This window comes from Haliotis rubra, unplaced genomic scaffold, assembly GCF_003918875.1.
Source record: "Haliotis rubra isolate DU_JTF1 unplaced genomic scaffold, ASM391887v1 Scf775, whole genome shotgun sequence".
NCBI classification, from domain to species: Eukaryota; Metazoa; Mollusca; class Gastropoda; order Lepetellida; family Haliotidae; genus Haliotis; species Haliotis rubra.
Genome location: NW_025767496.1, coordinates 475,527 through 502,454, shown reverse-complemented (window position 1 = coordinate 502,454; position 26,928 = coordinate 475,527). Strand labels below are relative to the sequence as shown.

The 26,928-nt window shown below is 42.4% G+C and overlaps 1 protein-coding gene across 1 annotated transcript; it reads right to left on the bottom strand.

Moving 5' to 3' along the window:
* Positions 1 to 922: 922 nt before the first annotated feature.
* Positions 923 to 26,646, bottom strand: LOC124260777 (amiloride-sensitive sodium channel subunit beta-like). Its single transcript, XM_046695096.1, has 14 exons — positions 26,542 to 26,646; positions 19,062 to 19,478; positions 16,444 to 16,513; positions 16,363 to 16,395; positions 15,211 to 15,397; positions 12,757 to 12,837; positions 10,947 to 11,038; positions 9,756 to 9,919; positions 9,317 to 9,406; positions 8,979 to 9,105; positions 8,499 to 8,632; positions 4,342 to 4,424; positions 3,135 to 3,210; positions 923 to 1,189 (listed from the first exon to the last, which is right to left on the bottom strand). The coding sequence occupies exons 1-14, from the start codon at positions 26,602 to 26,604 to the stop codon at positions 923 to 925; spliced, it is 1,884 nt and encodes a 627-aa protein (XP_046551052.1). The 5' UTR covers positions 26,605 to 26,646.
* Positions 26,647 to 26,928: the final 282 nt, after the last annotated feature.

Below are 26,928 nucleotides of genomic sequence, written 5' to 3'. Positions count from 1 at the left end.
TCCACACCTGGTGTAAATAATAAAAATGTGAAAGACTATTTATTTTACATCATCATAATCGTCAAAAATTGACAAAAGGACAGTGTGTAAAATTTGAAAATGCGCAAAGTGATCTTGATTGCTGAAATACAATCGTTTCAATGCGTAGGTCTTTAGTCAATGTACGTTTAGGTGCTCTCTCTGAGTGATTTGCATCCATTGGGTGGGTGTACCTACAGTATATAGCCACTCGTTTAGATCGTGGTCGTACGTTAAACTCACACTGAATTTTACATGTGGGAGCGCGTGGTTGCGCGTTGTGATATTATATAAATCTTAGTATTTGGAGCAAGCAATACCATTGGGGAAGTAGCTAAACAGGTAAAAACACCGATACACTGGTCTGTGTGCGTCCATTGTTTATTGCACTAGTGGTTTGCTTGTCACTGATATGAACATGACATGTATGCAGCTAAAGTGAATCTGACAGTCTGGTGGCACAAGTGAATGGTGTGATCTCAATGTAACAACTCTCCAAAATCCAGACTCCCCATTTATACTCCCGAGACAACAAACAGCGAAATCCACACGGATTTGAGTTGGATGAAGAATATTCCCGGTGTGAACAGTTGCTGTTTGAGGGAATCGGGTAAAGTGTTCACTACCAGAATTACAGGAAGCTGAATAAAATCTTCAACTAGAGCATTGTATCAGAAACTTTCCCAATGTCTGAAGAAATGTTTGAATCAGTGAGTGTTCTTGTTCTTACGTCACAATTCCAGCACTATCACAAGAGGAAATGAGCTTCATATTGTACCTGTGTTGGGAATCGACCTCCACAGTGACCCGTCAATGTAACTAAACCTGTGAAACCAGATTTGGACTGTAGGTTTCAAGGTGGCATTGTCTTCTTTTAAAGATCCGAACACGTCTGGGTCGGGTGCTACTTGTAGCCATAGCTCCCAAGGTAGTCGCCATTTTGTTTACGACCGTACTCAGAGCGAGGCGGGTTGTCACGGGTAACGTGGCCTGTCCGTGGATGGCTCACTGCGCACGCGTGGTGTCGTTTTCCGGGAATCTGTGCTGCCCTTAGCTTGGCAGCATACGCCAATGAGCTCCCGAAAACTGTCCAATCCTCAAAGACACTGATGACAGACAAGCCAATCCACAACCCTAGCGTCCCACCGATGTCGGACAGGAACTGGGCATCCTGGAAGTAAAAATAAATATATGACAGACATGGAACACAAACTTCTGTGACAGGAAAATCTGGTCATATCTAACTCTGTATCATCGATTTACCCATGGGCGGATCCAGAGAGGATATGCGCATCCCCCCTGTCCCTCGAAAGAGATTCCCAGAGGAGCATCTACCCCTAACCGTTGGACGTCATGATGTATTTGCACCCCCTTTCACCAAAATCCTGGAACCCCCCTGTTTACCTGTCTGGATCTTAGTTATGGTTCAAACAGAAATAGTATTGGTGATATGGTCTGATATCGTGCTACTCTTTCACATGACTTTTGGACAAGCGGAGCGTTCGAAACTACCGTTACAGGCGGAACGACCGAGACTATGTAGGCCAGAGAGACTGCCGAGAGTGATTACTGAGAAAACAGATATTACTAAGAGTATCGAGATTACTAACACTATGGAGATTACTAATATTACCGATATCACAAAGACTATCGATATTACTATGACTAAGTAGATTACTTAGACTACCGACATAACAAAGACTAGTGAGATTACTGAAACTATCTCGATTACTAACACTAGTACTGCGATTACTAAAATTATGGAGATTACCGACGCTATCCGGACTATACCGAGGTAACCAAGACGACATGCCCTACAGGGACAAGGCAAAATTTGGGTGCTCGGTGTACAGGGACAAGATAGAATTTGGGTACTAGGTGTACAGGGACAAGATAGAATGTGGGTACTAGGTGTACAGGGACAAGATAGAATGTGGGTACTAGGTGTACAGGGACAAGATAGAATTTTGGTACTAGGTGTACAGGGACAATATATAAAATGTGGATACTCGGTGTATAGGGACAAGATAGAATGTGGGTACTAGGTGTACAGGGACAAGATAGGATGTGGGTACTAGGTGTACAGGGACAAGATAGAATGTGGGTACTTGGTGTACAGGGACAAGATAGAATGTGGGTACTTGGTGTACAGGGACAAGATAGAATGTGGGTACTCGGTGTACAGGGACAAGATAGAATATGGGTACTAGGTGTACAGGGACAAGATAGAATGTGGGTACTAGGTGTACAGGGACAAGATAGAATGTGGGTACTAGGTGTACAGGGACAAGATAGAATGTGGGTACTAGATGTACAGGGACAAGATAGAATGTGGGTACTCGGTGTACAGGGACAAGATAGAATGTGGGTACTAGGTGTACACGGACAAGATAGAATGTGGGTACTAGGTGTACAGGGATAAGACAGAATGTGGGTACTCGGTGTACAGGGACAAGATAGAATGTGGGTACTCGGTGTACAGGGATAAGACAGAATGTGGCTACTCGGTGTACAGGGATAAGACAGAATGTGGGTACTCGGTGTACAGGGACAAGATAGAATGTTGGTACTTGGTGTACAGGGACAAGATAGAATGTGGATGCTCGGTGTACAAGGACAAGATAGAATTTGGGTACTCGGTGTACAGGGACAAGATAGAATGTGGCTACTCAGTGTACAGGGACAAGATAGAATGTGGGTACTAGGTGTACAGGGACAAGATAGAATGTGGATGCTCGGTGTACAAGGACAAGATAGAATTTGGGTAATCGGTGTACAGGGACAAGATAGAATGTGGGTAATCGGTGTACAGGGACAAGACAGAATGTGGATGCTCGGTGTACAAGGACAAGATAGAATTTGGGTAATCGGTGTACAGGGATAAGATAGAATGTGGGTACTTGGTGTACAGGGATAAGACAGAATGTGGGTACTTGGTGTACAGTGACTGCAGAGTGTACACCATTAATGGAGTGGATAATATAATTAATATGTGGAAGATTGATAAAGAGCATTTGAATGACATGCGTGATTGGCAATTTCAACATACCATCAAGGCGCTTATCTCGCCTCACCAATAATAAACAATGACAATGCAGTTCCACACAAACACTTACCGCATAATCCGCATCCTCAGTGATGTTTTCGTAGTTGAGATCTTCGTAATATATGTTGAGTTTTATGAAGTTTTGTCTGTAAAAAAATATGATCTTAATAATAGCTCCAGTGTATGAGGGGCGGCGGGGTAGCCTGGTGGTTAAAGCATTCGCTCGTCACGCCAAAGACCCGGGTTCGATTCCCCATATGGGTACAATGTGTGAGGCCCATTCCTGGTGTCCCTCGCCTTGATATTGCTGGAATACTGCTAAAAGCGGCTTAAAACCATACTCACTCACTCCAGTATATGAATCATCATCTGAGCAACAATAAGCAAGGCAAGACCGATCAGAAACAATGCATCGATCGCACACGGAAGTTCCTAGTGTGCACTAAATGGCTGGGCAACATTTCTGGATATCGTATGATTTTAATAGTCAATGTTCGTATCTTAGCTTCAAGATTCAAGATTGTAACCCAACAAGACATATGTACGTCATATTTTGCACCTTATACATACATCGATGTATCAACGTCTTCATCATGATTGTACACGGGGATGGAATCTAAGATTGATAGGCATTGGTGTCATAAGACTGCGACAGACTGCTTTCGTCAATTGTACACGTCAGTTTGGTAGTGCAAATGTAGTTATTATGGTATGAACGTGTATCACAACTATCCCTCTTGTAGGGTACGTCGCCCTGCACCCTGTCATCAGGTATGACATCCTTCTCGTAGGGCACGTCCCTCTATCTCCTGTCTTCAGGTATGATTATCACTCTTGTAGGGCACGTCGCTCTGTTCCGTGTCATCAGGTATGACATTCTTCTTGTAGGGTCTGTCGCTCTGTCTCCTGTCATCAGGGACGACATCCTTCTTGTAGGGCACGTCGCTCTGACCCATGTCAGCAGGTATGACAATTCATCTTGTAGGGCACGTTTCTCTGTCCCCTATCATCAGGCATGACCATCCCTCTTGTAGCGCACGTCGCTCTGTCCGCTTTCATCAAGTATATGACATCATTCTTGTAGGGTATATCGCTCTGTCACCAGTTATGGGTTATGTATTTGATAAAACATTGATCATTGCAATGATTTGAGATATGTTTGTTTTTCAATGACAACATACACAACACTTTATATGAAGCACAGTTACGGTTTTCCTGTTAGTGTATGACAGTATCCTACTTTTCTATAACAATCAGTTGGACAACGTTGTACTTACGACAGCTGGTAGCCATCATATCGCCGTAGTCTCTTGCAGTGTTCCTCATCCGACTTAGCACATATCGCCTCCACCAGGACTTGCTGAAACAGATGAACGTAGAATCAACATCTGGCAGCAGCTGGACAAACTGTGGATCTACTGTGATACATCCGGATCTGAACCAACACGTCATGGCAAGGCAAAATGAACTCTTTTGCAGCACAAGCAGCTGCGCCAAAGACCTAGGCAAAGCGTTCTAACAACTGAGAGTGAGTGAGTGAGTTAATATTACGTAAAGGCCACACTTTTTGATGTAGACCATGTTGACAGAGAACAATGTTTCCAAAGGGAAAGGAAGAAAGGAATACTCACAGGTTAATATCACTCCTCTCATACAGACCCTCATGTTGTGTAGAACAATGTTTCCAATGCTTACACAGGTTAATATCACTCCTCTCATACAGACCCTCATGTTGAGAACAATGTTTCCCACAGGTTAATATCACTCCTCTCATACAGACCCTCATGTTGGAGAACAATGTTTCCCACAGGTTAATATCACTCCTCTCATACAGACCCTCATGTTGGACAACAATGTTTCCAACAGGTTAATATCACTCCTCTCATACAGACCCTCATGTTGGAGAACAATGTTTCCCACAGGTTAATATCACTCCTCTCATACAGACCCTCATGTTGGAGAACAATGTTTCCACAGGTTAATATCACTCCTCTCATACAGACCCTCATGTTGGAGAACAATGTTTCCCACAGGTTAATATCACTCCTCTCATACAGACCCTCATGTTGGAGAACAATGTTTCCCACAGGTTAATATCACTCCTCTCATACAGACCCTCATGTTGACAGAACAATGTTTCCCACAGGTTAATATCACTCCTCTCATACAGACCCTCATGTTGGAGAACAATGAACACAATGTTTCCCACAGGTTAATATCACTCCTCTCATACAGACCCTCATGTTGACAGAACAATGTTTCCCACAGGTTAATATCACTCCTCTCATACAGACCCTCATGTTGACAGAACAATGTTTCCCACAGGTTAATATCACTCCTCTCATACAGACCCTCATGTTGACAGAACAATGTTTCCAACAGGTTAATATCACTCCTCTCATACAGACCCTCATGTTGACAGAACAATGTTTCCCACAGGTTAATATCACTCCTCTCATACAGACCCTCATGTTGGAGAACAATGTTTCCCACAGGTTAATATCACTCCTCTCATACAGACCCTCATGTTGGAGAACAATGTTTCCCACAGGTTAATATCACTCCTCTCATACAGACCCTCATGTTGGAGAACAATGTTTCCCACAGGTTAATATCACTCCTCTCATACAGACCCTCATGTTGACAGAACAATGTTTCCCACAGGTTAATATCACTCCTCTCATACAGACCCTCATGTTGGAGAACAATGTTTCCCACAGGTTAATATCACTCATTCCTCATACAGACCCTATGTTGACAATACCCACAGGTTAATATCACTCCTCCCATACAGACCCTCATGTTGGAGAACAATGTTTCCCACAGGTTAATATCATCCTCGTCATACAGACCCTCATGTTGACAGAACAATGTTTCCCACAGGTTAATATCACTACCTCGTCTACAGACCCTCATGTTGGAGAGAACAATGTTTCCCACAGGTTAATATCCTCCTCTCATACAGACCCTCATGTTTGAGAACAATGTACAATACCTCGTCTCATACAGACCCTCATGTTGAGAACAATGTTTCCCACACTTACCTCACTCCTCTCATACAGACCCTCATGTTGGAGAACAATACACTACACTCGTCTACAGACCCTCATGTTTGATAACAATACACTACATCGGATGTAGATCCCTTACTCTATGGACTAGTGACCTCATGTTAATTCCTCTGTCTGAGGACAATACACTACCACCTTCATGGAGAACCCTGTTTGAGTATAATACACTACCACCTCTCATGGATTCCTCTGTTTGAGGACAATACACTACCCCCTTCATGGTTCCTCTGTCTGAGTATAATACACTACCACATGTTGGAGAACAATGTCTGAGTATAATACACTACCACCTTATGGATTCCTCTGTTGAGGACAACACACTACCACATTCATGGATTCCTCTGTCTGAGTATAATACACTATCACCTTCATGGATTCCTCTGTTGAGGACAACACACTACCACATTCATGGATTCCTCTGTCTGAGGACAATACACTACCACATTCATGGATTCCTCAGTCTAAGGACAATACACTACCACCTTCATGGATTCCCCTGTTTGAGTATAATACACTACCACCTTCTTGGATTCCTCTGTTGAGGACAACAAACTAACTGCCTTCCTGGATATATACAATATTTCCCACATTCATGGATTCCTGGCTGAGGACAATACACTACCACCTTCATGGATTCCTCATGTCTGTGGACAATACACTACCTGGTATGTAGGTCCCTCAGTCTATGGACAATACACTACCTCGTCTACAGACCCTCATGTTGGAGAAAAATACACTACCTCGTCTACAGACCCTCATGTTTGAGAACAGAACACTACCTCGTATGTAGGTCCCTCAGTCTATGGACAATACACTACCTCGTCTACAGACCCTCATGTTGGAGAAACAATACACTACCTCGTCTACAGACCCTCATGTTTGAGAACAATACACTAACTCGTCCACAGACCCTCATATTGGAGAACTAAATCGGATGTGGATCCATTATTCTATGGACTAGTGACTTCATGGATTCCTCTGTCCGAGAGTAACAATACACTACCACCTTCATGGATTCCCCTGTTTGAGTATAATACACTACCACATTCATGGATTCCCCTGTTTGAGTATAATAAACTACCACCTTCATGGATTCCTTTGTCTGAGGACAATAAACTACCACCTTCATGGATTCCTCAGTCTGAGGACAATACACTACCACCTTCATGGATTCCTCAGTCTGAGGACAATACACTACCACCTTCATGGATTCCTCAGTCTGAGGACAATACACTACCACCTTCATGGATTCCTCTGTCTGAGGACAATACACTACCACCTTCATGGATTCCTCTGTCTGAGGACAATACACTACCACCTTCATGGATTCCTCTGTCTGAGGACAATACACTACCACCTTCATGGATTCCTCTGTCTAAGGACAATACACTACCACCTTCATGGATTCCCCTGTTTGAGTATAATACACTACCACATTCATGGATTCCCCTGTTTGAGTATAATAAACTACCACCTTCATGGATTCCTTTGTCTGAGGACAATAAACTACCACCTTTATGGATTCCTCAGTCTGAGGACAATACACTACCACCTTCATGGATTCCTCAGTCTGAGGACAATACACTACCACCTTCATGGATTCCTCAGTCTGAGGACAATACACTACCACCTTCATGGATTCCTCAGTCTGAGGACAATACACTACCACCTTCATGGATTCCTCAGTCTGAGGACAATACACTACCACCTTCATGGATTCCTGTGTTTGAGTATAATATACTGCCACCTTCATGGATTCCCCTGTTTGAGTATAATAAACTACCACCTTCATGGATTCCTTTGTTTGAGTATAATACACTACCACCTCCATGGATTCCACTGTCTGAGGACAATACACTACCACCTTCATGGATTCCACTGTCTGAGGACAATACACTACCACCTTCATGGATTCCTCTGAGAACAATACACTACCACCTTCATGGATTCCTTAGTCTGAGTACAATACACTACCACCTTCATGGATTCCTCAGTCTGAGGACAATACACTACCACCTTGATGGATTCCACTGTCTGAGGACAATACACTACCACCTTCATGGATTCCTCAGTCTGAGGACAATACACTACCACCTTCATGGATTCCACTGTCTGAGGACAATACACTACCACCTTCATGGATTCCTTAGTCTGAGTACAATACACTACCACCTTCATGGATTCCTTAGTCTGAGTACAATACACTACCACATTCATGGATTCCTCAGTCCGATGAAAATACACTACCACCTTCATGGATTCCTCTGCTTGAGGACAATACACTACCACCTTGATGCATTCCTCTGTCTGAGGACAATACACTACCACCTTCATGGATTCCTTAGTCTGAGGACAATACCTACCGCCTTCATGGATTCCTCTGTCTGAGGACAATACACTACCACCTTCATGGATTCCTCAGTCTGAGGAAAATACACTACCACATTCATTGATTCCTCTGTCTGAGGACAGTGCACTACCACCTTCATGGATTCCTCTGTTTGAGGACAACACACTAACTGCCTTCATGGATTCCTCTGTCTGAGGACAATACACTACCGCCATCATGAATTCCTCTGTCTTAGGACAATACACAGCGTCCCGCCTTCATGGATTCCTCTGTATGAGGACAATACACAGCCACATTCATAGATTCCTCTGTCTGAGGACATAACCTACTTCATTCATACAGGACGAATTCTTATCGCCATAGTGGGACAAATGACCTTTGAATTTACTTTAGTTAGAGTGATTATGATCATGTCATGCGTATTTGCCTATGCTTTCAGCTAATGGGTTGCGGCGTACAGCATCATTCACTTCAATTCGATATACAGTTTTACCTGACTGATTCTTGCAGTCACTATGGGCGTCCGACAGATGAAATATCCTGTTCATATCCCCCTCTCGACCGTCATAGCATCCACATGCGTTCACGATGAGGCGCACGAGGCAGTAGTCCTGACAGGCCTGCAACGTGCATACAAACACAGGTACGAGAGGAAGCACTCCGGGGGAGGCAGCAACATTTGGGGATATTAATTATTCCCAGACTGGTTCCTGATTTACTGACATCACTGCACTACCACTAATGGCTTGATCGCATAATGGTTCATTTTTAACTAGCTTTATCGGAGAAATATTTATGATGAATTGGGGGGATTAGTCTGTATCATCTCACCTGTCGTGTGTATGTGACGTTAAAGTCCCTTTTGAACTGTATGCCGTCATCACAGTATCCATAGGGTCGACCGAGGCGCTGGATGTTTACCTGTACGTAGTTGGTGTTACAGCGTGAATATAGCCGTACAGTCATTTCGATATAAATTGGAAATAGTTCAGTTTAACCAGAGCGGACTGAGGTATAAAAACACTGCCCAAAGGACTGTGTCATTTGTGACATCGGACAATCATGGATATTGAATGGTAACGGACGTTAGCCATTGCGCGCGAGCACGCACGCACGCACACACACACGCACGCACGCACGCACGCACGCACACACACACACACCACCCCAACCTAACACACCTATTGCCCATGTCGGAACCTTTTATTTATTAGTAATTTATGTATATGTAAGAAGTTCATGTTGAGGTATATGGACTATAGTTGGTTACCCTCTTGAGGCCGATAAACGTCTCTGTTCCTCCCGATATTGCAACCCCGTTCTGTTCAAGAAGGGGCACGGTGCTCTTGTCGTGAACAACCAGGTGAGCGCCATTGCCGTTTGTCCAGCCACGTAGATATTCGTAGTTCTCCAGGAACAACACCATCTCAACACCTGAGGCAGAATATAAAGAGTCACGAAACATGCTCCCAGTAGCTATGTTGTACTTATACAACTGGTAGGTGTCACATTCACTCAGACTGTCATCTTTACATTGATCCACACGGCAGGTGCCTCGCTTACTCAGCTACATAATGCTACTCACCGTCATCAGGTCGACTCCTACGGTTATTGGTAACTCTGACCTGTTCACCAGCCATTATCGAATGCAACGTCTTCAGGTCCACTCTTCCGGTTACTGGTAACTATGACCTGTTCACCAGCCATTAACGAATGCAACGTCTTCAGGTCCACTCTTCCGGTTACTGGTAACTATGACCTGTTCACCAGCCATTAACGAATGCAACGTCTTCAGGTCCACTCTTCCGGTTACTGGTAACTATGACCTGTGCACCAGCCATTAACGAATGCAACGTCTTCAGGTCCACTCTTCCGGTTACTGGTAACTATGACCTGTTCACCAGCCATTAACGAATGCAACGTCTTCAGGTCTACACTTCCGGTTACTGGTAACTATGACCTGTGCACCAACCATTAAGGAATGCAACGTCTTCAGGTCCACTCTTCCGGTTACTGGTAACTATGACCTGTGCACCAGCCATTAACGAATGCAACGTCTTCAGGTCTACACTTCCGGTTACTGGTAACTATGACCTGTGCACCAACCATTAACGAATGCAACGTCTTCAGGTCCACTCTTCCGGTTACTGGTAACTATGACCTGTGCACCAGCCATTAACTAATGCAACGTCTTCAGGTCTACACTTCCGGTTACTGGTAACTATGACCTGTGCACCAGCCATTAACGAATGCAACGTCTTCAGGTCTACACTTCCGGTTACTGGTAACTATGACCTGTGCACCAACCATTAAGGAATGCAACGTCTTCAGGTCCACACTTCCGGTTACTGGTAACTATGACCTGTGCACCAGCCATTACGGAATGCAACGTCTTCAGGTCCACACTTCCGGTTACTGGTAACTATGACCTGTGCACCAACAAATAACTAATGCTACTCACCGTCATCAGGTCCACTCTTCCGGCTGATAAAGTCCGGGTACTCCAGGGTGAAACAGTTCCCGTAGGTCATGGAGTGGTGGATGAGGTAGTTACTGAAAACCATATGTTAAATATAATATGTCGAGCACTCTTACAAGACATAATGCCTTTCTCCCTGAAATCCTTTCCACGTCACATCTTCCAAACACACTTTACTACACTATACATGGGGGTGGAGCAGTCTAAGTAAACATAGGCTCAGTATTTTTCGTTACACTGCTATACTGAGTCTAACAAACCCTAGTAGAAGGTCGCGTCAGCTAACCTTTGAGCGACCTGTGACCGTGCAATCAAATGCGAGACGATCGAACGGATTTAACCAATCAGATAACGGCTACTGTTTAGGGTTCGGCGGGACTAAACCAAATTTCCCGGTCACTGACACTGATCTCTCAAAAAACGAAAATCCGCATAAAACACATATATTTGAACGGCAGTATATATGCTTAGGGGCTTCTGATGATATGGTTACCATTAGCTCATGTTTCCGCAAGCTGACATCCTTGAATATTGACAAAAACGCTATTTTCAGCGACTGTTCACTCACTGTTGTGACGTGCTCCAGGTGCATTACTCGGAAGCATTGGAATCGTTCGGGTACAAACCTTTTCGAGGTAAAAGTTCAAAAGGTATGTGCGGATGTCAACTTTCGCGATTTGGTAAGCTGTGTTCTGATTGGTCAATTGAAAAGGTTAGCTGACGCGACCTTCTACTAGGCTTTTTCCACAGTATAGCAGTGTAACGAATAATACTGACCCAAAGTTTACTTAGTCTGGGGGGTAGAGCGAACTGTATTTCTTTTCTAAGATGCCAAATTTAATACTCAAACACGATTAATCAAAACAGAAAACAAACAGGAAAGCGACGGTGTCTGCGTCTAAATTGACAATCCTCGTTCAGGGCTAACTGACGTGCTGTTCTATTGACGCTTCTTTCCCCCACGTTAAGACACGCGTTCCCAGGAAAACAGCTGATAAACAGTGTGATAACGGTTTACGTTCGGATTAAAGATCTTCTCTATATTATGATAATTACGTCCGTGATTATCGTAAACCATATGGGGCAAATATGAACGTCGCATTTCTACTACCAACGTAAGTTTAGAACTTCGAGACGAAACAGGTTTGTCACCCGACCTTCCACGGATGCATTCTGGGACTGTGGACATAGGCTTTGTTAGCGAACATGGCTGTATCGGTGTTTAATTGTGAATCGAGCTGAGACATGTGTTTAGTCGAAAAGGACAGACCTAATGTTTTCACCAGTGATGTTTGCCGAGTGACGCAACTGCAAACCGAGAAACATAGTGCTATGAGATAATGACATGTGCAGGGGCGGATACAGCTTTTTGAGAAAGGGGGGGTGCACACTATTGGGAAAAGGAGGGGTGCACACTTCATTTTTACCCGAGTTTCAATGGTCATGTAACAAACTTTCAGCACGAAAGGGGGGTGCGCACCCCTGCACCCCCCCTCTGGATCCGCCTATGATGTGACATGCATCGTGATGTAGGTTACCAAGGGTACGTTTGATAACGAGGTGGCCGCGAATGGCGTAATGGCGTCATTATAGTGTGACGTCATGCAAAAAGTGTACTTTATCGCCTGATACAGTACTGTCGGCGCCTTTGACCTTTTAGCGAAGCCTCTTACAACATCGAGCAAATGTTACGAGAGGTCCCTTATAAAGTTACCCGACACAAGAGACGAGTCAAAGGCTGCTCTTATACCTATCCTCACTGGTCTGTTGTTATTTTGGTGACCGAACCTACTTGTTTTTCACTGTTCTTCCGGCAAAGGAACTCTTCACCACAAGATCCCTCAGCTGGTGTCCAAGTTTGATACGTTTATATCTGTAGTGAATAAAGGGAATATTGTATTCATATAGGTATATTGAAAGCCGTGGAAAGGGGCAGATATTCTGGTATGAACTATAATGAAAGGTACTGTCTATACTGTAAATCTAATGGTATTGTATTAATTGAAGATGAATGGCATGTATTGGATGTGTTTGAGGCATACTCTAGTATCAGGAATAAATATCTTAAGAAATATTTTAGTAACTTCCCCACAATGATAAATTTTATATCTATTCTACAGAGTGAAAATAGGGATATGATAACAAAAGTATGTTTATTCTTATATCATATAAACAAGAAACACAAACTGTAAATACTGTAAATATGCGCTGATGTGTTACATATTTTCATGATTATATTATGGGCCGGAGGCCTTTCACTGAATAAAATGTCTGTCTGTCTATAGGTATATTGTATTCAGAGAAGGAGACGTGCTGGTCTGTGGTGAGTAAAGGGAATATTGTATTGATCGAAGGAGAGGATCAGGTCTGTAGTGAGTAAAGGGAATATTGTATTGAAGAAAGGGGACGTTCAGGTCTGTAGTGACTAAAGTGAATGTTGTACTGAGGGAAGGAGACGTTCAGGTCTGTAGTGAGTAAAGGGAATATTGTACTGAAGAAAGGGGACGTTCAGGTCTGTAGTGAGTAAAGGGAATATTGTACTGAAGAAAGGGGACGTTCAGGTCTGTGAGTAATGAGTAAAGGGGGATATTGTATTGAAGAAAGGGGACGTTCAGGTCTGTAGTGAGTAAAAGGGAATATTGTACTGAAGAAAGGGACGTTCAGGTCTGTAGTGAGTAAAGGGAATATTGTACTGAAGAAAGGAGACGTTCAGGTCTGTGAGTGGGAGTAAAGGGAATATTGTATTGAGGGGGAAGAGACGTTTAGGTCTGTAGTGAGTAAGGGAATATTGTACTGAAGAAAGGGACGTTCAGGTCTGTAGTGAGTAAAGGGAATATTGTACTGAAGAAAGGGACGTTCAGGTCTGTTGTGAGTAAAGGGAATATTGTACTGAAGAAAGGGGACGTTCAGGTCTGTAGTGAGTAAAGGGAATATTGTACTGAAGAAAGAAGAGACGTTCAGGTCTGTAGTGAGTAATGGAAATATTGTACTGAAGAAAGGGGACGTTCAGGTCTGTAGTGAGTAAAGGGAATATTGTACTGAAGAAAGGGACGTTCAGGTCTGTAGTGAGTAAAGGGAATATTGTACTGAAGAAAGGGGACGTTCAGGTCTGTAGTGAGTAAAGGGAATATTGTACTGAAGAAAGGGGACGTTCAGGTCTGTAGTGACTAAAGGGAAGGTTGTATTGAGGGAAGGAGAGGTTCAGGTCTGTAGTGAGTACAGGGAATATTTGGTTCATTACCTTGGTAATGGGAAGGAGACGTTCAGGTCTGTAGTGACTAAAGGGAATATTGTATTGACGGAAGGAGACGTTCAGGTCTGTAGTGAGTAAAGGGAATATTTGGTTCATTACCTTGGTAATGGGAAGGAGACGTTCAGGTCTGTAGTGAGTAAAGGGAATATTGTATTGGCGGAAGGAGATGTTCAGGTCTGTAGTGAGTAAAGGAATATTGTATTGACGGAAAGAGTCGTTCAGGTCTGTAGTGAGTAAAGGGAATATTGTATTGAGGGAAGGAGACGTTCAGGTCTGTAGTGAGTAAAGGGAATATTGTATAGAAGGAAGGAGACGTTCAGGTCTGTAGTGAGTAAAGGGAATATTGTATAGAAGGAAGGAGACGTTCAGGTCTGTAGTGAGTAAAGGGAATATTGTATTGACGGAAGGAGACGTTCAGGTCTGTAGTGAGTAAAGGGAATATTGTATAGAAGGAAGGAGACGTTCAGGTCTGTAGTGAGTAAAGGGAATATTGTATTGACGGAAGGAGACATTCAGGTCTGTAGTGAGTAAGGGGAATATTGTATTGACGGAAGGAGACGTTCAGGTCTGTAGTGGGTAAAGGGAATATTGTATTGAGGGAAGGAGACGTTCAGGTCTGTAGTGAGTAAAGGGAATATTGTATTGAGGGAAGGAGACGTTCAGGTCTGTAGTGAGTAAAGGGAATATTGTATTGAGGGAAGGAGAGGTTCAGGTCTGTAGTGAGTAAAGGGAATATTGTATAGAAGGAAGGAGACGTTCAGGTCTGTAGTGAGTAAAGGGAATATTGTATAGAAGGAAGGAGACGTTCAGGTCTGTAGTGAGTAAAGGGAATATTGTATTGACGGAAGGAGACTTTTAGGTCTGTGGGAAATGCTGGGGACAGAGTATTTATACAAGGACACCACATGTTTAGCTCTATCAGGAAAACAGAGAATACAGTATTCAGACAGGGACACTCTTAAGTCAGTGGCGATGGTTCGTTTGGTGCATTACCTTGGTATCTTACTGTACAGGTCTTCAAATTCATGCTCAATTTCAGATTCTGTCGTTCTTGGTGATTCTTTTTGCCATTGGTCATTGAAGTCGTTATTGATGGTGTCAGAGATGTTGACGTAGGAGTTTGTGACGTTAACTTTAAAATCGTCCAAATAACGTTTACGTCTTCGCTTGCCGGAGCTACCTGTGGACACATACACATGGTAACACCATCTTGGAACTGAGTAAACTAGATATACGGAACAATACTGTATCGGACTGAGGCTGGTTGTATAGTCCTAGCGCATTGACTTTCCATGTTGTAACCTCTATAGTACTTCCCATCTGACTGGCCGAGAATGGCATATTTTATCATCCTCCGGTATTACGCAGACGTAGGATCGAACCTCCGACCTCACGCTGTCAGACAGGGGCATTGTCCACGGTCCGGTCTACTCTGTACCTTAGCATTAGGTACTCTGTACCCTCTGCACTATCAAGCATCACACACGAACTACATTCCTTCATCTACGGGCCATTTGTCACTAAACATGGTCAACATACATGCTCTTCATTTTTAACTTCTGACGTTCATTAGGGGTCAAGCCTAGCCAAGCGAAACCGCCATATCTCTTCATACTTATAGATCTCTGCATAAAATATTCAAACTGACGAAAGGCTATCCAAAGACTGTATGACACGAGTGGTGACCTGAACTTTCCCGAGTAAACTTTCCTTTGATGTCAAATATTCAATCAGCTCCAGCCTTTGGAGTTTACAACTGGTTGAAGTACACTTGAGCAGGCGTATTCTTTGAAGATGTCAAAGAGACTGTGGGTATTTTGGTCAAAAGATCAGAGTTACAATATTCAAGGCCTTAGTTAAGGTTTTAAAGGGTTTATGGTAGATAGGCGTAGGACGATGTACACTGCTAGTCCATATTTAAACTTGTATCATATGTTCATGATAGGTTTTTAAAGGTTAACTCTATGCCTCTGTTTGTGAAGGGTGGCAGTAGTACGTCAGGATACGTTCACCCCATTACCATTACTGAGAGTCATCCGTGCTTGTGGAATTGTCGAAATAAGGACACGTCTTATAATTATGGAAAGCGCTTTACCTCTTATATTTCTGTTATGTATATGACATTTACTTTCATAGACGTCTTACTTGGTGGTCGAGGGCTACTTCCGGTCCCTGATGCTACGGTACTTCCGGCCCCTGATGCTGCGGTACTTCCGGGTCCTGATCCTGCGGTACTTCCGGTCCCTGATGCTTGGGTACTGCCACTTGCGGATGGTTCTGCGGCTGAATTAGTGTTCTGGGAAAAATATAACAACACATACGTTAATAAAGGCCCAAACTTCATCAATAGAAAACAAGTCAAAACATTGATTACACAACAGTGTCGTTTCCTTTTGACTGCGCTCCGTCCTATTGCGCAACTTAGTACAATAACCAGTCCAGAATTTGAGACCAATTCATTTAGCTGGATACATAATCAGTATTATTTGATACATCCAAGCACTTGTATATTACAACACTACGCTCCTTATAATCCTTGCAAACACGTCGTGCGGCGTGCTCTGTTGTACAGCGTGCACCGACAAACAGAAACTTGGAAATCGAGGAAATCTCTAAACAAGGCTCTCCCGCTAGAAAAGTTTGGCGGTCTGGTACGGACTTGATATATCAATCACATTGTGCGTTACAGAACTACAGTCCGTTTGAGTCAGAAACGGACCGATGAATTGCAAATTTTATCATTGTACAAAATTGCCACATAAATACAAATAGTACACATGTTTATCATTTACTAATACCCAACAGCTTTCTTATATATAAAAATTTTCCGGACTCCACCAAACAAGTTGTTTAAGAAACTATCATCATTGAAAACGCAAAAGTTGTTATCTGTTGCGGCGGGGTGAAACCGCGGAAACGGAACAGCCACTATCTCGTCGTGCACGGGATACACATGCCTGATGAAAAATGAAGTTGAATGCTGACGTGAAACAGTTGATGATTAAAGTGTACGATTTTTTTCCTTGCTGAAGCCGAAAGGGGCAAACCATTTTATGCCATTAATAAATTCCGTAAGCGGGCAGCAAAAGCTTTAGGAGTATCAGCAAGGGTACTGACAAATGTTCTGGAACGCAAACATTGTGAGGCTGATGCGAAGCAGGTAGGGGTCGTGTCAAAATCACACAAATTAAAACATTTGGACAACTTTCAAAAGAACCTTGTAAGGCAGTCTATCAACAAGCTCTATTCTGAAAACAAATACATGTCGCTGAAAATTTTATAAAAGCATTTGAAGCAAGAACACAACCTCAGAGTATCAAAGTACACACTCTGGCGACTCTTACACTCTTTCGGGTATCGTTATAAGAAAATTTCGGGGGGAGAATAGGTCAGTACTCTGTGAACGCCCTGATTTCGTTCGCTTGAGAAATAATTTTCTCAGGGTTATACAGAAGAAGCGCGAGGAAGGGTTGGAGCCAGTGTACTTGGACGAGACCTGGGCCAATGCCTTGCACACTGCCAGCAGTCAGTGGATACCCGATGGGGGTGATAAGGGGTCACGTAGAAAGCTGCCTCTAGGGAAAGGAGAGAGACTAATCATTTTCCATGCTGGTTGCTCCAGCAAAGGCTTTCTCCCAGGCTGCGACTTGGTATTCAGGGCAAAGTCAACAGATAAAAGAGACTACCATTCCGAGATGAATGGTGCGGTTTTCCTCGATTGGGTTAAAAACAAGTTGGTACCAGCTCTACCAGAGAAGTCTTTTATCGTAGTGGACAATGCCCCATACTACAGCGTGCAGGACCCCGACAGTAAAGCCCCGACATCGAACAGTCGAAAAGGTGATATGATATTATGGCTCAACAAATTTCAGATCGCAAGGCCTTCAAAGGCAACGAAGCCTCAGCTATATGAGATCAAAATACCCACAAAGGTGAACCTTTCTACAAAGTTGACAGTTACATAAAAAGTAAGGGTCACGATATTCTGCGACTTCCACCCTATCACTGTGACCTTAACCCCATTGAAATGATATGGGGTATTGTCAAAGGAGATGTTGCCAGATCAAACACAACTTTTAGATTATGTGACGTAGAGGTTTTGGTTAAGGAATCCCTTAACAAAATCACGACTGAAACTTGGCAAAACTGTGTCAACAAGGTAGCTAACGTCATTGAACAAGGTTACTGGTCTCGGGATGGCTTACAACAGGCAACTGTGGCACCACTTGTCATCCCTTTAAGTCGTGACTATGACACTACGACGGACGAGGAACCGACAGGTCTCCCGGAATAGATTTTGAGATGTCCCCGCCATGACTGGCTGTTCCGTTTCTGCGGTTTCACCCCGCCGCAACAGATAACAACTTTTGCGTTTTCAATGATGATAGTTTCTTAAACAACTTGTTTGGTGGAGTCCGGAAAATTTTCAAATATGAGAAAGCTGTTGGGTATTAGTAAATGATAAACATGTGTACTATTTATCAAATATATTTATGTGGCAATTTTGTACAATGATAAAATATGCAATTCATCGGTCCGTTTCTGACTCAAACGGACTGTACACTGAATAAGCGTAAAAAACACTTAACATGTGTAACCAGTGAGCCAGGTGCATTGTGAATCATTTTACGACCTCATCAAACTGGGGCAGTCTGTGACGTCTTAGTTAAGGTCATGCTGCCTAAACCTCGTCACAAAATATAGAAATACGATGTTATTAAAGTTTAAAATTAAAATTTATTTGTAAATGCCATTTTCTTCTGAAAATTAGGTCATTGTCTGAATAGGTTAATGAGACTCATGTTTCGGTTTGTAAGAATCTGTATTTGGGAAGCCATACTCACGTTGAGGTACCGGATGAGGTTGGTAGTGTTGGTATTCTGCATAAGGGCCTGCATCTGAGGGCCGGCCTCAGCCAGCTTGGAGACCCGGATAGGGTTGATGTTACACACGGTCACGGCTGGAAATGACAAGCTGTCGAAACCAAGCTCAAGTTTCGTCTGAATTGGGTAAAGAAAGTACACCTTACCCAGGTAGGAGAGGTGGAAGAGCATCGCTGCACATCCTCCGAGGACGATAATGAGCCAAATGCCCTTGGACCACAGCCTCCGGGAGTGATGGATATAGTTGACGCCCATCATAGATGTCATGTCCGCAAACTCGGCGGTTACAGATTTGGCCGTTTTCTTCGGGCGCTCTTCCGGTTCGGAGTTCTCTTCTGACTTGGGCATCTTGTAGTGAGGATCGTAAGAACCGGACATCTGTAACACAGAGTCAAATGAAAATGGAACCCATTCATCAAGACCACAAATGAAAATGGAACCCTGTCATCAAGACCACAATAGACCGCATTCTAAGAAATGACTATTTCCAAAACGAACAACATAAAGAAATACGTATTTGTTATCCTAAAACTCTGGAGACAATTCTGACGGCATCGGTAACAATCAGATGACAATCAGAATGTGATGGAAAATTGTACAAATATGTGTCAAGATTATTTTTTTATTTTTTTATTTTTATTTAGGAACCGTTTGCCATCCTACTTGAGATACAGTGCAGTATCAATATTTTGATACAAACAATGTTACGCAACCATGACAAAACTTGAGTTGAACTAACTACAACCTGATTATTCAATTTGAGATTTCTCAGACTTTGAACATTGCTTCCTTAGCTACTATTTGCTTCTGTCATGTTGCGTGGTTAGCGCGGTCATGTTGCGTGGTTAGCCTGACACAACAAGGTAACGGATGATGGCAAGTCGTAATTAGCGACAACAATAAGTGTCATGCCACAGAACTGATAACGGATGATAGCATGTAGTTTGCGACACCAATAAGTGTTATGCCACAGTATAGATAACGGATGATAACATTTATTTTGCGACACCAATACATGTTATGCCACAGTATAGACAACGGATGATAGCATTTAGTTTGCGACAACAATAAGTGTTATGCCACAGTATAGACAACGGATGATAGCATTTAGTTTGCGACAATAATAAGTGTTATGCCACACTATAGATAACGGATGATAGCATTTAGTTTGCGACACCAATACATGTTATGCCACAGTATAGATAACGGATGATAACATTTATTTTGCGACACCAATACATGTTATGCCACAGTATAGACAACGGATGATAGCATTTAGTTTGCGACAACAATAAGTGTTATGCCACAGTATAGACAACGGATGATAGCATTTAGTTTGCGACAATAATAAGTGTTATGCCACAGTATAGACAACGGATGATAGCATTTAGTTTGCGACAACAATAAGTGTTATGCCACAGTACCGATAACGGATAATAACATTTATTTTGCGACACCAATACATGTTATGCCACAGTACTGCTAAATGAAGATGGCATGAAGTAATTGTAACCAGACAGACAGTGGTACTCACTGATGTGCTGAGTCGTCGAGCTACCTTCTGTCCCCAGGTAGCGCCGTCCATGACACACGCAATTGCGTTTGTGTTACAATACCATACATCTTCCTTATAAACACCACCTACTTCATACAGACAGGTCATGTGACCTATCAAATGTCTGCGCGTGCGGTGATACTACTTGGTGAAATCACCGAGTCACGTGACGCATTAGTTTAGGCGTTGATTGACTTAAATGCTTTGGTGGGATTTGCCAAACAGATTCTACCCAGATGTATCATTACAAACAGACAGCAATTATATCAAAACAAACGTGACGACACAGCTGAGTTGCCTTTGTTTCTACCGCAGTAATCTGATAAAACCTTTTACTCAGATTTCTATTAATATTATGTTAACAAAAGTTGAACATTAACCGGTTTCAACTAATGATTCAGACAATACTATCAGTACATTAGTTGATCAAATATTCCTACTTGTTGATTAACACTTCTGTTTGTTCCAGTTAACAGCTCAGTATTTGTGTCGGGAAATCTATGCCATGTGTGTACAGCATACATCCAGGCCTCGTTATTAATACATTTTGTTGAAGTGTTGAATTACAATTTGAAGTTTATTTATTTAATCACCTCTTTTTAATATCGTCCTCGCACACGCAAATAGAGTATAAGATATTTCACGAAACCCAAAAAAGCGATCTCTTGCAACGTTGTGGTAGTGATTATATCACTATGATGAGGCATATTTATATATATATTCAGCAAAAAATATTGTGTTAATGATAAATATTCATGGCTGCCCAGCACGAGTGCAGCCACATCCCTGTTCAGAGTCGTCCGATAGCCATGTTTTCCGGAGCCGCGAAAACCACGACCACGTCACAGCCGAGGGAGTCGTTACTGCAGCCGTAGCGCTCCTAGCTTTCCACGCTCCACTTTAAAACTATAAACCTTAATAGGTAGGGAATGTAGTGTGATTATTCAGCACGCGGTGATACGAGCTCTACCATACATCATTAAGTTTGTCACTAACATCGATTATGCTGTTAGTTCATTGGGATGCTATATCACAGTGCGGCCATCATTAATGTATTATCCACGGAATTAAGTAAATATATTGCATGTATCGGGAGTGCTCGCATGAGTGACTGTGAAATTGTCTAACATTGTGATGGAACAGAATACATTACAATTAAACCTTTTAGTCATTTCTTGTTAAGAAACATCGACAGTACCAAGTTAGGTTAACCTTTTATCTGGTCAATAGAAATAATGTGTTGTTGCAATTACATGTATATATCAGATGTAGTTGCCATAGCGACCAGGACGCTTGACGTATAAACACTGCTGCAGCACGTCCAACCTGGACTGATCTCCCTAAGTTACATCAGTAATCGTACTGACAACCAACTCGGAGGCACGAAATATTTACCGAGACAGCAAACAAAACTTCCACTGTAACAATTGGTTCATTCAAATGATGGAGTGTGAAAGGAAAATCCATTATGTGTTTCTATATTCATCAATTATTGTCATGTGAAGGCCATTCTACTTGATTTAGTTTAGCCAAACAAGTTAGCTTTTCTGATTGCCCGGATATATCGTCTTCCATCATCCCAACTCCTCAGCATTGTGTAAGGATGAAGTGCATTTCAAAGTCCATGAAGCAAATTATTTTCCCTTCCTCTGAGCTCTTTCGACTATACAAAATCCTAAATGAAGTCAATAGCTGGAGAGCTGATTTGCAGGTGACAATTCATATGATGGTGAAGAAGCAAATGATAATTACCTGGAATGGCCGACGTATGACGGCCTACAGGTCTAGTAACCGTCGGGCAGGTAATTTAGATGCAGTCAGACTGTAAGTTATTATTTGCCAATCTTCTTGCGTTGTTTGTGAGACAGTGCGTGTCGTTCACAACTAGGGCACGGTGTGAATACACCCACATGGAAAGGTTACCTCCAGGAAGGATTAATTCCCATTATCAGAGCACACGGCATAAAAGAAGTACACAAACCCTTACTATGGACTCCGTGTTAAACACACGCCAGTTTTCTCAAACCATATGGGGATCGAATGTACATGAGCTTATCTTCTAGAATGAGGCACCCCAATTTCATACTCTTTAAAATACTCGTGAAGGGCCGGGTTAGACTATTGATCTTCAGTAACCCATGCTTGACATAAGAGGCGACTAACGGGATCGGGTGGTCAGGATCGCTGACTTGGTTGACACATGTCATCGGTTCCCAATTGCGCAGATCGATCCTCATGCTGTTGATCCCTAGATTGTCTGGTCCAGACTCGATTATTTACAGACCGCCGCCATATAGCTGTAATATTGCTGAGTGCGGCGTAAAACTAACTCACTCACTACTCTTTAAGAATATTAGTGTAAGAGTTTGTAAACCTGCCACTGGAACTCTGCAAATTTCGAGTAATTTTAATTGGACAATTTCGAAATGCTTGAAACAGTACAACTAATATTCAATTCCCACCATCAACGAACCATTTAGAATCGCCGTTGTCTGTCATCATGCCATGACGCACATGTATACCTTCAACTGTACGTCAGTATAGTTAACAACTGATCTGTCAACACATCCAGTATATCATTGGTTGAAATAACAACTGATCTGTCAACACATCCAGTATATCATTGGTTGAAATGAGCTATATGTGTAACACCTGACCTACATGTATATACCTTTCAAACAACTACTGGATGATATGACCTGTTTTATTAACATCGATCCATATAACGAATGCTGATATGAACTGTATGGTTGAGGTGTGACCTATCAATATGTCCAACATACAACTGGTTGATATGAACTGCCTGGTTGAGGTATGACCTATCAATATGTCCAACATACAAACCGGTTGATATGAACTGTATGGTTGCGGTATGACCTATCAATATATCCAACATACTACTGGATGATATGAACTGTATGGTTGAGGTATGACCTATGCAACATACTACTGGTTGATATGAGCTGCCTGGTTGAGGTATGACCTATCAATATGTCCAACATACTACTGGTTGATATGAACTGTATGGTTGAGGTATGACCTATCAATATGTCCAACATACAACTGGTTGATATGAACTGTATGGTTGCGGTATGACCTATCAATATATCCAACATACAACTGGTTGATATGAACTGTATGGTTGCGGTATGACCTATGAATATAACCAACATGCTATTGCTTGATGAACCGTATGGTTGAGTAGGGATCTATCAATATATCCAGCATACTACTGGTTGATATGAACTGTATGGTTGAGGTGTGACCTAGCAATATATCCAGCATACTACTGGTTGATATGAACTGTATGGTTGAGGTATGACCTATGAATATAACCAACATACTATTGCTTGATGAACCGTATGGTTGAGGTGTGACTTATCAATATATCCAGCATACAACTGGTTGATATGAACTGTTTGTTTGAGGTATGACCTATCAATATGCCCAACATACTAAGGGTTGATATGAAATGCATGGTTGAGGTATGACCTATGAATAAAACCAACATACTATTGCTTGATGAACCGTATGGTTGAGGTGTGACCTATCAATATATCCAGCATACTACTGGTTGATATAAACTGTATGGTTGAGGTATGACCTATGAATAAAACCAACATACTATTGCTTGATGAACCGTATGGTTGAGGTGTGACCTATCAATATATCCAGCATACTACTGGTTGATATAAACTGTATGGTTGAGGTATGACCTATGAATAAAACCAACATACTATTGCTTGATGAACCGTATGGTTGAGGTGTGACCTATCAATATATCCAGCATACTACTGGTTGATATGAAATGCATGGTTGAGGTATGACCTATGAATATGTCCAACATACTACTGGTTGATATAAACTGTATGGTTGAGGTGTGACCTATGAATATGTCCAACATACTACTGGTTGATATGAACTGTTCGGCAGAGGTATGCCCTATCAATATGTCCAACATATAACTGGATGATATGAACTGTATGGTTGAAGTGTGACCGATCAATATATCCAGCATACACTTGGTGAACATATGAACTGTATGGTTAAGGTGTGACTTATCAATATATCCAGCATACAACTGGTTGATATGAACTGTATGGTCCTGGTTGATATGAACTGTATGGTCCTGGTTGATATGAACTGTATGGTCCTGGTTGATATGGCCAGTATGGTCCTGGTTGATATGAATTGTACGGTAGAGGTATGACCTATCAAGATATCCAGCATACTACTGGTTGATATGAACTGTACGGTAGAGGTATGACCTATCAATATATCTAACATACAACTGGTTGATATGAACTGTATGGTCCTGGTTGATATGAACTGTACGGTAGAGGTATGACCTATCAATATATCCAGCATACAACTGGTTGATATGAACTGTACGGTAGAGGTATGACCTATCAATATATCTAACATACAACTGGTTGATATAAACTGTATGGTCCTGGTTGATATGAACTGTACGGTAGAGGTATGACCTATCAATATATTTAGCATACAACTGGTTGATATGAACTGTATGGTCCTGGTTGATATGGCCTGTATGGTCCTGGTTGATATGAACTGTACGGTAGAGGTATGACCTATCAAGATATCCAGCATACTACCGGTTGATATGAACTGTACGGTAGAGGTATGACCTATCAATATATCTAACATACAACTGGTTGATATGAATTGTATGGTCCTGGTTGATATGAACTGTACGGTAGAGGTATGACCTATCAATATATCCAGCATACAACTGGTTGATATGAACTGTATGGTCCTGGTTGATATGAACTGTATGGTCCTGGTTGATATAAACTGTATGGTCCTGGTTGATATGAACTGTACGGTAGAGGTATGACCTATCAAGATATCCAGCATACAACTGGTTGATATGAACTGTACGGTAGAGGTATGACCTATCAATATATCTAACATACAACTGGTTGATATGAACTGTATGGGCCTGGTTGATATGAACTGTATGGTCCTGGTTGATATGAACTGTATGATTCTGGTTGATATGGCCTGTACGGTTGAGGTGAAGTGAACATGTAAACCTTTATAGTTATTAACTAGTTCTATGGTTGAGTGTTCGTTCAGTAAAGCCTGTCAAAACCCAAGGCAAGGAATGTCATCAACAGATCAGCAGGTATTAGTCGCACCAGGGCACGCCTGGTTGGTTCGGGAGCATTAATCAAGTGTCAACAGAAAGACTTTTTAGAAAGGTCTAACTTTGCTATAACTCATGCTACATAATATGTAGGTACGAGTGAATAGGGGTTATTGGCAGAGGTACAACGAATGCACTGAAGGACAGCATAATAAAGATGGGGCGAGATAAACAACTGAAAGTGGATAAAAGGGTAGNTACTGGTGGACTGGGGTATGGTAGAGAAAAAGGACAGTGAGAAGACCGACAAATGGGGCGAGATAAAGGAGAGAGAGGGGCATGGGACAAGGTGGAGACAGAGGGTAGAGAGAAGAGTGGGGAATGGGGATAAATAAAGGAATGAGAGGGCACAGGGAAGAGGGTAAACATAGAGAATATAAATAATGGGTAGAAACTGATCTCCACGAAACCAGCATGGGGAGTTCGAGGAATGGTATGCCACGAATTCCTAAAATGTTACAAGAATGGGGAACTGGGGACTTTTTCTGTCCCGGAATCCCTACAGAGAATAAGGCATGGGTTACTGGGGATCTATTCCTGGGCATCTCAACAGTGAGACAATAAAGTATTGGGGAGTGGGAACCTGTTTTTCCGGGGATCCCTGCAGATGTACATACATAGAGAACTGGGTACATTTTCCTCTAAGGAGACAGTTTTCAACTGCTAACTGTATAAACACAGACAATACAAACAAAGAGTTAAAGTATCACGGATACCTGTGACATTGCCCTGTCAGTGTAGAACCTCCGGTCTGTGTAGGGGAATCCGTGTGAATCCATATGTGCGTGGAGATGAGTGTAGTCTCGGTATGTCAGGTTGGATGTCACCTCCAAGCAGCAGCCTCTAAAAAACGTCAACTCCTTGTTGATACCCCGTCTACAAGGCCATGACGATGCTGAAACCCTCTCCCACGACACGCTCTATAATTCGACGGTCATGTGACATTGACATCGGGAGGTGACGCAGCTACTATTCATTATTCGGCAAGGGTGTATGCAGCACTTATACTTACCCATTATATCAGACAATTTATCTCTCAAAGAGGCAATCAGACCGTGACGGTGACTGATTTCTGGGTGTTAGTGGAAGGAAGACATCGTGAC

Bases quoted from the DNA above. Each gene is read 5' to 3' on its own strand.
- LOC124260777 (XM_046695096.1), bottom strand. From the start codon at position 26,604: ATGGATTCACACGGATTCCCCTACACAGACCGGAGGTTCTACACTGAC. The intron at 9,920-10,946 runs GTGAGTAGCATT...ATTCTGCCTCAG, and splicing joins GAAGAGTGGACCTGATGACG to GTGTTGAGATGGTGTTGTTC. The intron at 4,425-8,498 runs GTAGGTATTGTC...CATCTGTTTCAG, and splicing joins CAGAGGAATCCATGAAGGCG to CAAGTCCTGGTGGAGGCGAT.